The following is a 14,058-nucleotide window of genomic DNA, read 5'->3' as shown; positions in this document are numbered from 1 at the left end:
GAACTCGGGTGTTGGAGGTTGCAGTGAGCCGAGATCATGCCACTGCACTCCAGCCTGGGCGACAGAGTGAGACTTCATCTCAAAACAAAACAAAACAAAACAAAACAAAAAATATATATGCAAGATTACATCTTTTGGGCCAGGATTGGGGGTTATGATTGTTTGTTTGACATTTATTTAGTGCCATCCTATCATCTGTACCTTCTTTCTATAACCAGTTCCCAATTAAAAAAAAAAAACAACTCAGACTTGCATGGGGTGGTTCATTTATTCATTCATGGAATATTTATAAATACAAATGGTATTCAAATCATGGTCTGTAGTTCTGATTCCAAACTTGCTGACTTCTAAGCTAATCAGGACCAGTGAGGAAACAATCATAATCACACATATATTTAGTTGCTCCTAACTGGTAACCATAATTATTTTTAGCGAAACACATATAGTAAGTGTTAGTATACAAAGTTCAGGGACATAACATCTCGGATAGTTTATTTCTTCAGTTTAGGAAGTACAGATATCTTCAATACCCCTGAGAAGTTGTTGCTTAATAAAGGTTTATAACATGAATAAATTATGATTCTGACATCAGGAGTCACATTAGAGTTAGGAAATGTGTTGTTATTGTAGAGGAAAGAAGAAACCTAATGATAAAATATTTTCAGAGCATATATTTTCAGCATCAGTTTTTATTTGGATCACACTATTCTGTTATGATAAAGGTCTGTACAATTACTTCTGTTAAAAATTATTATTTCTTTTAAAAAATCCTGTTACATAACTTGAACTTGGTAGGCAATCAAATTCAGTATAATTTTACTTGCCAACAACAAAGCAAGCTTTCATATTAACAATTAATCAGAACTGAAAGAAATCCTAAAATGTCTGTATCATTTGTCAGCCACGTAAATGTCTCTATCTTTGGTAGGATGTAGCAAAATTAAACCCTTTTATTCAAAAAGAATAAGAATAACAATCACAAAGCAATTCTCAATATAGATATGGAGGAAATTGGAGCTCATTGTTAGTGGCTAGCAATGAATGGAGAGTTTTGATTTAGGAGAAAAGAGAACAGAAATGATATAAAAGTTAATTTGCAATTCTTCAACGTTAACAAAGCGGAAGAAGGAAAATTAGATGTTTCACTTTAGAGTTAAAGAAGATTTGAAACTTAATATTGCTTTCAGATTCAAAATTTACATTGAACATTTTAATTACCCTATGTGACATATTTAATGATTGTTCTTTCAAAAACAAAATAATATCCAGCATATTTGGAAAGATTCCCTTTTATATTCTTGAATGGCTGTAATTGAGCTATGCTATCTTAGTTTCCTTTTTTAAAGCTTTTTGATGAAAGTTTTTTCTCACAAAGAGAAAATTTTTATTGTGATCACTTATATTTACAAAACTTGGTAATATAATTATGTGGTTAATATGCCATGGTTTTTACAGGGAAATGTAAGATCTATTGTTCTCCCTTTACCAAACCAGAGAAACACATGATCTGTCTCATCCATCAGTAAACTCAAGGGGCCTTTTTTTCAGGACACAGCCAAGAGATCAAAATCATGTGACTGTGTGTTTGTTAGAAATCGCTGCAGTTCATTCACTCAGCAAGAGACGCATCATCTTTAAAACAAGTCTATTCATCACTGACTACAAATTCAAGGCCTTCACAGCACCTGTTCTGAGTAACTATGTACTCACAGCTGAAACCTTTACTCATACATTTATTTTGGGGCTGAGCAGCTTTAGCTCTAGAGAACTGAGAAAAAACATCCCACCTACTCTGCACACTAATCTCCTTTAGGTGACCTAATGCTGAGTTCTATAAACCCGGGGTGCATTTAAACAAAATGTTTTGCTTTTTATCCGCAGGAAGAGGCGCTTCAGCGGGCACGTGAGGAAGAAGAGAAAAGGAAGGAAATCACAAGCCATTTCCAGAGTACCCTCACGGACATCCAGGGCCAGATCGAGCAGCAGAGTGAGCGAAATATGAAGCTCTGTCAGGAGAACACAGAGCTTGCAGAAAAGCTGAAAAGCATCATCGATCAGTATGAGCTCAGAGAGGAGGTGAGAACCACATCAAACAACTTAGAACAGTACATAGATCCGGATCTGGGTGCTAAAGGTGGGAACTTGGTTAATAAGACAGTTACGGCCAGCCCTCTCAACTGATTAATATTTAGGATTGGATTCCCTTGACTAGCCAAAATGAAGACAGATGATCTTACAAAATACCTGACTGAAAGTCATATGGGATTTCTTCAAAACTGGCATCACTACAAAGTAAAGGCAATAAATAGAAAGTGATAGGCTGTGGGCACAGTTTTCCTTGAAAATAATATTTCTCAGCCTTTTAAAAATCCTCTCTGTATAGCCAAAAATAACTCATGCACTCCCTCTTAAGAATTGCCATGTCATCTAAATTAAGAGTCTGTATTCTGGCCAGGCGCGGTGGCTCACGCCTGTAATCCCAGCACTTTGGGAGGCCAAGGCAGGTGGATTAAGAGGTCAGGAGTTCGAGAGCAGCCTGGCCAACATAGTGAAATCCCGTCTCTACTACAAATACAAAAAAAAATTAGCCAGGCGTGGTGGTGGGCGCCTGTAATCCCAGCTACTCGAGAGGCTGAGGCAGGAGAATCTCTTGAACCCAGGAGGTGGAGGTTGCAGTGAGCTGAGATCACGCCACTGCACTCCAGCCCAGGCGACAGTGTGAGACTCCGTCTCAAAAAAAAAAAAAAAAAAAAAAAGAGTCTGTATTCTATGTACCCTACCAGGCCAATAATAGTATTAATAATGTAATCATTGTAATAATAATGATATCATTTATTCAGTGGTTAGTTTGTATCAGGCAATGTGCTAAGTGCTGTACTTTACATACCATATGGCATTTAATTGTCTCAACAATCTTATGCATTAGATAATAATATATTATCCATATCTTATAGATGAGAAGCAGAAGCTAAGAGATTAAACCACTTACCCACAGTCACAAGAGGCAAAAGCCTTTTACTTTGAATAGGTTATATTAGGGGGATGATCAAGGTCTTTTGTTATCCCCAAATTATATTTTAATATTTAATATATTTTTAAGATTCCAGATACCCTCTCAGGATTTTGATACATCATATTCCTTTCCCTATCCCACCCAAATTTTAAATCTCTGCTTTAAAATGTAACATAACATAGTCAAAGCGGCTCTGTTGGCAACATGCTAAGATTTTATCAAGCACAAAACTGAGCCAACAGCATATGGTCGCGGTGGTTAGGTAAATCAAGAAACTCCTCACAGTAAGCCAAAATGCCATGCTACCATTTTATCTTGTCACGAGGATCAATCCCGCTCCAGAATGGAGGTTCAGACTAAAGAAGATAGGAAGGAGTGAAAGGAAAATGTCCATATTCTTCAGAGAGATCTCAGATGGGAATGGGCTGCTATGCTAGTTGTATATTCCTGGGACTGGTTCTAAGTAAAGCCCAAGGGTAGAATTCCATGTCCTGTTTCTGATTGGACCTCCCAGTGACCAGGAATTTATCCATCCTGAGGTAGAGTTGGAAGTTTCTCTTCACCAAACTAGTCCAGAGGTCAAAAGGTGTGGCGAGCTCTGCACATTTGCGAATCAATTTCTCTATGACGCTTGGCCTTGTCATCTCCACCAGAGCAACAGAGTAGAATTCAGGGGGGCTCAGGCCTCACTCCCAGACCTCGGACCACATGCTGGCACCCCAAGGCTTTCTCACAACGCCAGAGGCAAGAATGCAGAGAATTCATCATGATAAATTGCACAAATGTTGCAATTAAAAGTGGTTTTATAGTCACAGAAAGAGCCAAAATACCAAATGATACAACTGTAGCCCCCTGTATATTGTATACTGATACATCATTGTGTGTGCTGTCTAGCATAATAAATAGCATCATATTTAATAGTTACCAAACGTAGAAAAATATTGTATGGATCTTTTGGCGTTGACACTGCTGAACTCTGGTGCCTCTACCTTTTATAGCTAGCTTTGTGTGTGTGGTGCAAAGTCAGGGAGAGGGGTTCACCAATTTACAGCTTTATTATAAAGCTGTAAGTGATGCCAATGCATTTATCCCTCTCTTCTTTTAAATCTTAAAACCTGGGGAATGTGTATTAATGTGAATTATTTTACTTTGCATTTTTAAGCACCAATAATAAACCAAGCTTTCTATGTATAATTTATTTTTCTTAGCATCTGGACAAAATATTTAAACACAGAGAACTGCAGCAGAAGCTGGTGGATGCAAAGCTTGAGCAGGCCCAAGAAATGATGAAGGAAGCGGAGGAGCGACACAAACGAGAAAAGGAATATGTACTTATCATTTTAGTCGTTGTGCATATCTGGTCTACCTCAGTGTCAGAGACACTCTGAGCAAGTTGTTTTGTATTTATTTATTTATTTATTTATTTGAGACAGAGTCTCGTTCTGTCATTCAGGCTGAAATGCAGTGGCGTGAGCTCGGCTCACTGCAACCTCGGCCTCCAGGATTCCAGCAATTCTCCTGCCTCCCCAAGTAGCTGGGATTACAGGTGCCCACTACCACACCAGGCTACTTTTTTTGTATTTTTAGTAGAGACAGGGTTTCACCATGTTGGCCAGGCTGGTCTTGAACTCCTGACCTCAGGTGATCCGCCTTCCTCGGCCTCCCAAAGTGCTGGGATTACAGGTGTGAACCATCGCGCCTGGATGCAAGTTGTTTTTATAATGGTCAAAGAGCACTAGACTGATGGAGAAAGAGCCCCAGCTTCTATGGAGAACTAAATTAGCCAGCCCAGTCTGAGGCACTATGTCTACACTACTTTCTACATAAAATAGTCATTCATCCATTCCACACATATTTTTCAAGTGCCTGTTATCTACTAAGCACCGTGTTAAGTGTGGGGACATAGCCGTGAACAAGACAGAGAAGGGGCATCTCCCACTATGGAGATTAGAGTCTAACTGGAAAGAGACAAGCAATAGACAAGCAAACAAGGAAGGGTCATTTCAGACAATAATCACCACTACTAAGGCAGTAAGGAGAAACTGAGAAGGGGCCAAAGAAGGGGACGTACTTTAGATTGAGTGACCAGGAAGGCCTCCTGGAGGGGAGAATGCTTGAGCTAAGCCCTGCCAGATGAGGAGCTGCCACTTGGAGCATCGTCTCCAGCATCTGCAGCAGCAACAAACACCCTAATGCTGGAACCAGTTTGGTGTGCTCCAGAAACAGGAAAAGGTCAGGGAAGCAAGAGCATGGGGGAGAGGTTCAAAATGAAGTTGGAGAGGTAAGCAGGGGCCAAACTGTGTAGCTTTGTAGGGCTTAAAAAGTTATTTGGATTTCATTCTAAATACAATGGGAAAGTACTGGGTGCTTCTGCAAAGGAAGTGATGGCATGATCTGCTCTGCATTTTCTAAGATTAATTTGGCTCCTGGATGGAAAATAGACTGCAGAGGGACAAGAGAGCAAGAAGACAGGAGGCTACTGTAGCAATCAGATGAAATATGACGATGACTTGGTTTAGGGATATGGCAGCAGAGAAGAGGGGTAGAGATGGATGAAAGTTGTTTTCAATGTGAAATCAACAGACAGTGCTACAGACCTGAAGCTGGTGACAAAGAGAAAAGGAGAAAGTCAAGGATGACTCCTAAGTTTTGGGCTGAGGAAACTGAGTGGCGGGGTTTATTGATATCTCATTAACCCCAAGCACTCCCCAAAAAGCTGTAGAGTCATTCTACAGATGAGAGAATTGAGGCTCCAAGAAGATACGCAACTTGTTAAGGTTACACACTGCTGACTGAGCAAGATGTGTTTTGATCTTATGTGCGTCTGTTCCCAAAGCCCACACTCTCTGTGACGGTGCATCACACTCAGACGTGTGTTTCAGAGGTATGAGTTGACGCATGTATCTGTTGCTGGGGTGAGAGAGAGGTAAAACATGTCCATGGACCAATTATTCAAATTTGGCCATGTCACATTTTGATCTTGAGCTTTTCATTTACCTAAAATCAGACCAGAATCAATTCAATTGATTAGAATAGTAATTTTAAAATAATTTTTCAAACATGGCAACAAAAAGACAAATTTTGGGCAACATAATCTGGTGGACATTGGATAATTTCAAATCAGAAGTCCATGTTCTCTTAAGAAAAAGATTAATTTATGAAATCCATCTACAACCTAGCTCTGAAAGCAAGAAATAAAACATTCAATTATTATTCACAATCCAAGAGAATAGAAATTCCACCATTGGTGTAATTACCCTCTTGGGTAAAATATGCTTCCCATAGGATATCGGTACTTTGCTGTATAACACGAGACATGAAAGAGAAAGAACTAGACAAAGATGCACATGAGAGACATTGGAGAGCAGGTTTGAGACGACCCAGCCTTAGCAAGAAACTGGCACCTGTTTTGGTTCAGCGAAACAGATTCAAGTCAAAGAGAGGGAGCTCATCTCAGTTCTTCGAAGCTAGCCACCTACCTGGCTTGCAGCTCGGGCACCTCCTTTTGGAAGCGATGAGATATCAAGTCACCCAGGCAGAATAGGCAGCCACCAGCCTCCCTCGAGGTTGGGGGTCACCAATCACAACAAAGCTGCATAGCCAGCTCACAAGAAGCAGGCACAGTGCCACCACTCCCCTCAGATGGCCAGAGGGGACACTGTAGGGCTTCTACTCCACAGCTGCCCCAGTCCTCTCATAGGACCATTTGGTTGCACTTCTATGAGAATCAATCTTCATTGCACCCTGGGAGGCACAGAGGAACAAATGCAACCCATTTTACAAATGGAGAGGCTGGGTCATGAGAAAAAGACAAACTTAGATGAGGAAAAAGAAGCTTTCCAGTTTTTAAAAATAATGATTTTATTGTTAGTTTTTTTGGTTCTGATTATATAATACATAGACCTCGTGGACTTTTTTTACAATAGGGATAAACTAAAAGTAGGAAATTTTAATCAGCTTATCTTCAAATACAAGAGAAACTTCTTAATTGATAGCCTCCACACTGACTAGCCAGATTGATCTCTGCGTTCACTGTTTTCTCTGTAAAATGCACTGACCGATGCCCACAGCATGCTGACTTGCAGGTCTACCAAGCCACTCTCTGGAAGGGCTACAAAATTTGCCCCAGTTTAGTAAGGTGGAGCTTACCAAGAATCAGCTCTTTGCACAAACCTTTTCTTTCCAATTGCACTTGCTTTTGTGTAAATCAACAGGATGTTACATAAACTGATGAAATATAAGTATGAAAACAAAAAACTGTTTGTGCAAATTATGCTTAGTGCTTTGAAAGACCAAATGCAAGCAAATGGCAAAAAACAACTGTCAAACTAGATATGAGTAGCTATAAAAGACTGGGGGAGAAGTGGAAAACTCTAGAGAATTATCCAGACAAGCTGCTTCATAAGTATTTTTAGGTTCTAGCACTATCGCTAAACACACACACACACAAGCCTAACAACCTAGAAATCTTACATGGCACACTGTGGATGTGATTTTTAAAAATAATAATAAAAACCAAACAAAAAACCCTCTGAACTCTAATCAGAAGATCCATACCCAAAACAAAGACCACAGCCCTACCTCAAAATTGATAAATAGGCATTCATCTGCAGTTAAAATTACAAGCTTATATATGAATGTGTCATTGTATGCCCAAATCACCTTTCCAATCTAACCCATCAGCTCTCAGGGGCCAGGATTTAGACCAATAGGTCAAACTTCTAACCCGTATTTCTCAAAATGTAATCCACAGGCCACCGGTATCCGGACCGTTTTGGGTGTTTTCTTTAAGCACAGAATTCAGTCACACTCTGTACTTCCTAAATCATATTATCTGAGAGGCATCTGCATTTTTAGTATGTTCCGTAGGAGATTCTGATGCATGTTAGAAGCTCTGTGTCCGGAATCAGGGACAAAGACCAAGGACATACATAGTTCTTATTGTATCACGTGTGCTATGGTGGAGAACGGTGGTCTAGGAGAATGATTCTGGGTGTACTCTAAAGAAACAGTTGCTGGCCGGGCACGGCGGCTCACGCCTATGATCCCAGCACTTTGGGAGGCCGAGGCGGGCAGATCACGAGGTCAGGAGTTGGAGGCCAGCCTGGCCAACATGGCAAAACCCCGTCTCTAGTAAAAATACAAAAATTAGCTGGGCGTGGTGGCAGGTGTCTGTAATTCCAGTTACTGAGAAGGCTGAGGCAGGAAAATTGCTTGAACCCAGGAGGCGGAGGTTGCAGGGAGCTGAGGTCACACCACTGCATTCCAGCCTGGGCGACAAAAGAGAAACTCCGTCTCAGAGAAAAAAAAGAAAAAAGAAAAGAGTTGCTAACAAAAGTGCACCAAGTGGGGATGTTCTGGAGAGGTTCCAGCAGAGGCTGAATGATTGTTGGCTAAGATTGCTAGAGAAGGTTCCAGAATGTGGTGGGAAGTTGAATTTTTTGTGATTCATACTTGAGCTAGAGACTATTTTTTTTTATTAAAACCACTAGTTTATAGTTGAGAATCCAACTTTTTTAGACCAATTATTTTCTTAGCTTTCTTTTTCTTTCTTTATTTTTTTAGAAATGGAGTGTCACTCTATTGCCCAGGCTAGAGTGCAGCAGTGCCATCATAGCTCATTGCAACCTGGAATTCCTGGGCTCAAGTGATCCTCCTGCCTCAGCCTCTCGAGTTGCTGGGACTGCGGGCATGCACCACCACCCCCGACTAATTTTTGTATTTTTTTTTTTTCAGTGACAAGGTCTCCCTATGTAGCCCAGGCTGTTCTCAAACTCCTGGCCTCCAGCAATCCTCCCAGCTCAGCCACCCAAAGTGCTGGGATTATAGGCATGAGCCACCATGCTGGGCCTGGTTTTTTAAGCTTTCTTAGATTCTTTTCAAAGTTCCAAAAAATTACTTAAGGAGGTTAATGAGCAGGTTGCTAAGTTTTGTAGACAAATTACAGCCAAATAGTAATCTAAAAGGCAAATCTGACCATCTTTCCACACACTCTCTCTTCTCATAGTTGCTGAACCAGGCAGCAGAGTGGAAACTTCAGGCGAAAGTGCTGAAGGAGCAAGAGACAGTCCTGCAGGCTCAGGTGAGGCCAGGTGGACGAGGCATGGGGGCGCTGTCCTCACTGTCCCCAGATAAAAAGGCTGGGGCCAAAGGTGGGCAGCAGAAGTCCTCCTATGTGGCAGGGGATGGGGGGATGGGAATTGGAAATGAAGAACAACTTCACATTTATTCATATTTTTAAGTAAAAATAAAAGCACAATATTATATCTATGAAAAAGAAATGTTCTGCGCTGGCAACATCCAGTCAAAGGTTTGTTGACAGACAATGGATGACAGTACAGTGGTCAACAGAGTCAGCCAGTGTCCAGGTTCCCATCTAGCACTTCTTATTTCCACTGTATTTCCCCTCTCATTGCCCTGTTAAGGTAAGAAGAAAACGTAAACTGCTCAGATGCACCATCTATGACTGGCGATTCTTAAAATGTCCTCATGTCTTGATATTATTTATCATAAAAAGAAAATGAGGCCGGGCGCGGTGGCTCACGCCTGTAACGTCAGCACTTTGGGAGGCCCAGGCGGGCGGATCACCTGAGGTCAGGAGTTCGAGACCAGCCTGACCAACATGGTGAAACCCCGTCTCTATTAAAAAAATATAAACATTAGCCAGGCGTGGTAGCATGTGCCTGTAATCCCAGCTACCCAGGAGGCTGAGGCAGGAGAGTCACTGGAACTCAGGAGGCGGAGGCTGCAGTGAGCTGAGATCACACCACTGCACTCCAGCCTGGGCGACAGAGTGAGACTCCATCTGTTTAGAAAGAAAAGAAAAGAAAATGAGAAAAATAGTCACCACTCAAGTTTCTATGCCATCAGAGGTTGGCCTTGTCAGTGGTGAATGGATAGAAGTGTCAGGCAAGTCAGGAACCATTTTGATTTGGCTGCGTGACAACTTTTATGTGCTTCTGTTAGACTCTGGGGGTTCCTATTTCAGACTCAAAAAAAGAGGGGACCATTCTGGACATTTATGCCACAGCTGACTCTGGAAGAAAGCCAGACCTACCCATCTTACCCCTACCTGGGGCTCTGCCTGTCCTAAATAATGGTCCCTGTGGGTTCCGGGAGTACCATCCTGCCACAGGCCACAGACTTCCACTGCCCTGGGAAACACCCAAGTGCTAAAGGGACTGTGAGGTCACAGGGAAAAATTCACCGAAGGCAAGGAAATCAGAAACCTTCCAAGCTGGGCAGCATTAATTTAAGATTTGTAAATGTTTATATGCTGACAGCTGAGTACTTGTTCACTGTAAACACACACACACACACACACACACACACAAATCGTGTTCATTGTAAAAGAAAAAAGCAAATAAGAAATTTTAAATCACAGATTATACTACTGCATAGACAAAAATACAGGGAACATTTTCATATCTAGCCTTCTTAAAGTATATTTCTGCAATGCATATATAGCAAAGCAATAATAAATTATTTTCTCCAGTATGAACTACTCTCTGATAATAAAGAAGAATTGTCTTAATACACTAGATACATAGAAGTTAGAACCATAATGTGTCTGAAGCAAAGGGCCCAGAGTTACAAACTCAAGATCATCCTTGAGGCAGTCACGGAACTCATCACATCATGGTGTAGGGTGGGTGGCTGACTGCTGGCTGTCTAGCAGAAGGAAAGGGGGAGTGACCTCAAGGAATCAAGCCAAGACCTCTAATTCTATCTGTGCCTCATTCACCACACAGAGCCTTGAGGGGAACAATAAATAATACTTGAAGCTGTGCACTGTTCACATCATCTGCTACATGCAATCTCTACTCCTCCATGCAAAATGAAGACAATCAACTTGAGCAGAGTAGATTACATTGTTAAACTGTGGGCTACAGAGTGATTCACTCAGCTGGCATCAGAATCGAGGCCTTTAATGACCTGTACAATACAAATATTAAACTTTTGATCTAATTTCCCCCTTATACCCCCTCAAACTTAAAAAACCATCAACCAGGGGTTCTAGATTTGCTATTGTTCCTCATTCATCCTTGAGTCCAGGCACCGGGTCAGAGTCCCGGCTCTTTTACCGAGAAGCTGTGTGACCCTGTGTAACCCACCTAAACCTCTATGGAACTAAATTTCCTTGTCTGCAAAATGAAAATGCTATAATGAATCAATGACCCCAGCCTGGAGCCCTGCAACCCCTGAGAGGTCTATGACTTTTCAGCGTTTCCAAAACATCAGCACATAAGGTAGCAGCTACTATCTAAAATGTAGTTGTTTCTGGTATTACTTCACCTCTTGCTCAGCAACTGTGGATGGAAATTATGCCTATGTTTAAGTTTTTAAAAGGAAAATCAGTTAATGCATATGTAATATATGTAGTTGGTTTTCAAATCATGCATGCAAAGCATTTTGCTCAGTGTCTGGCCCAAAATAAGCATAATTGATTCAACCAATATTTACTGAGCATCTACTAAGTGCTAGGCATGGTTCTAGGTTTGGCGATATAATCATCAATAAGAGAGAGAAAAATCTCTGCTTGACTATTAATTAGTGTATGAACTAGTAGTATTATTTCATAGGTAAGGATTTCATATAAGGAAATATGGAAATATGAGAAGGAAATATGAGACAACAGGAGTTTTTTGTTTGTTTTTGAGACGGTGTCTCAGTCTGTTGCCCAGGCTGGAGTGCAGTGGCATGATGTCAGCTCACTGCAAGCTCCACCTCCCGGGTTCACGCCATTCTCCTGCCTCAGCCTCCCGAGTAGCTGGGACTACAGGCACCTGCCACCACACCCGGCTAATTTTTTGTATTTTTAGTAGAGACAGGGTTTCACCGTGTTAGCCAGGATGGTCTTGATCTCCTGGCCTCATGATCAGCCCACCTCGGCCTCCCAAAGTGCTGGGATTCCAGGCGTGAGCCACTGCGCCCGGCCCAACAGGAGCCTTAAGTTGCAAAAAAGTTGAAGAACCGCTGGAAAAGATGATCTCAAGATGCTTTTCAGCTGTAGTTCATGAGCATAGAGAACTTCCAGAGCTGAAGAAGTGTGGCCCTAAGCTAAGTTGACCCCGCCTTCTCCATTGCCCGCAGTGTTCCACAGTGCAGGCAGCCTCACTAATTGCAAGAACCCTCCTTTGTCTTTCTTTTTTGTCTCCGAGTTACCTTTGAAATTCCAATAATTACTTAAGCCTCAAGAATAAAATAGAGGTCCTGAATCCCTATGCGTAATCATGTTTAAACAAGCTCCTCATTAAAAAGTATCAACATTATATTTCTAAAACTTCTAAACTTTGAAAACAAACTCTATCACAGATTCTTTTGCATAACACTCCAACACTTCCTTTGGTTTTACGCTGCCTTTAAATGGGTGGGAGTAGCAGGAGGCCAAGTCCAAGGCCCCATTTCTAAGGTCTGGGCAACAGAATTATCAAGGACAGATTGTGTTATTTTCCTAGAGAAGTCACTTTTCAGTCATAAGACAACTGCTGGCCAGTTGGGGGCAGGCTTCTCACTTAGGGAAGTGATGTCTGGCTTTCAATTATACAAGCCAAGGCAACAGAATAAATGTCAGAGATGATCAATGGGATACAATTGTCACTACAAAATAGAGTGTTCATTGGATCAACAAGGATGAAGACAGTAGCAGATGTGGGAAGTCAGCAATATTTGATGTGGACACAAAATACTACCCAAGGGGAAAGATGAGTGGGTAAATTGTGGAAAGCATGTAATCAGAGTCTTTAAAGTCTGAAGTCCTCCCCATACCTCTACAGGGTGAGAGGAGAGCACTGCTGCACCTGTTCTTGTCATAGGACTTAACTCCCAAACCAAATCTCACAGGTTCACCAAGATGATTCCTGGACACAGTTGTTTCCCATCTCTATGAGTGTCTGTAATTAAAATTTGGTGCTCAGTGAGAAGACTGTGTTTGTCACTTGGCCCATTTAAAAGTGAAATATTGAGGCAATTTTTGTTGTTGTTCTAATCATAGAAGAGTTTGTTTCTATTTCTGCCTCTGGCAGGGGAAATGCTGTGCATGACCTCTGGATGTCCTTCCCTGGCTCTGTGAAATACCAAAGTGAGACTGGGAATATGACACATGAAACCAAACATGTATCCTGTCAGCACGATAGTGAGAGGGAAGACGCTACCAAACAAATATCCATTTAGTAAACAAGAAGCACAAACATTTAGTAAGTAGGAGAGTGTTAGCGTTATCTGAGAAATCCATAGTTTTTGCCACCAGACAGAGAGGTCAAATAGGAAGAAAAGCAAAATGTTAGACTGGTCACTGGAAGGAAGAAATAGGGAATTGTTGTTTAATGTGTATAAAGTTCCCATTTTGCAAGATGGAAAAAGTTCCAGAGATTGGTTGCACCACACTGGAAATATACTTAGCAATTCTGAACTATACACTTAAAAATGGTTAGGATGGTAACTTTTGTGCTATGTGTATTTTACTACAATTAATTTTTTTAATAGAAAGCAAAAATGAAAACCATAACTAGAAAAAGCACAGAAGAGCTGGTGATGAATCAAGACACTACTTCTCAGAACTCTGGGTGTGTCTGTCTTCTCCATGCTCATGAGCCAGCAACAAGAAAACATAAGAAAAGGAAACAAAATCTGCCCAATTAATACACCACAAAGAACATTCTGCCTTTTTCTTTTTTAAAGCCTTTACTTTGAGACATAATGAAAAAATATAACAGGTACACATGGAAAAGTAAGACATGGTGACAGCCTTATCCAGTTAAGTGAAGACAATCAAACCTGAGGGCTTTTAATGCCTGTTAGCTCATGTTGAGGCTGAAGTCCTGGGGGTGGTTGTTCTTGCTGATTCCAGCAAGGCTGCATCTGTGAGATGGACCAGACATGTGCTCACTCCTGCCCCGTCTGTCTGCAGCCTGCAACTACAGGGCTGCAAGAGGGATCGGGAGGACCAGCTCAGGAGACCACAGTGTCTGAGGCCTCTATGTAACTCTGCTAGAGTTACTGATAAGTTGGAAAAAGAATGGGGAGAAATTAAGGAAAAAAGTTAA

At 41.4% G+C, this 14,058-nt stretch overlaps 1 protein-coding gene across 4 annotated transcripts in view; it reads left to right on the top strand.

Moving 5' to 3' along the window:
- The window catches only part of TXLNB (taxilin beta), an 83,491-nt gene that overhangs the window by 58,940 nt on the left and 10,493 nt on the right, over positions 1-14,058 (top strand). For all 4 annotated transcript variants that reach the window (XM_016956388.4, XM_054686364.2, XM_016956389.4 and 1 more), the window contains 3 exons: positions 1,882-2,076; positions 4,222-4,341; positions 9,021-9,095. In XM_016956388.4, the coding sequence (XP_016811877.2) occupies positions 1,882-2,076; positions 4,222-4,341; positions 9,021-9,095 (390 nt within the window). The remainder of the gene's footprint in view (positions 1-1,881; positions 2,077-4,221; positions 4,342-9,020; positions 9,096-14,058) is intronic.

Source organism: Pan troglodytes, chromosome 5, assembly GCF_028858775.2.
Source record: "Pan troglodytes isolate AG18354 chromosome 5, NHGRI_mPanTro3-v2.0_pri, whole genome shotgun sequence".
Classification (NCBI taxonomy): Eukaryota; Metazoa; Chordata; class Mammalia; order Primates; family Hominidae; genus Pan; species Pan troglodytes.
Note: the sequence above shows the minus strand (reverse complement) of the source record. Positions and strands in the feature narration are given on the sequence as shown.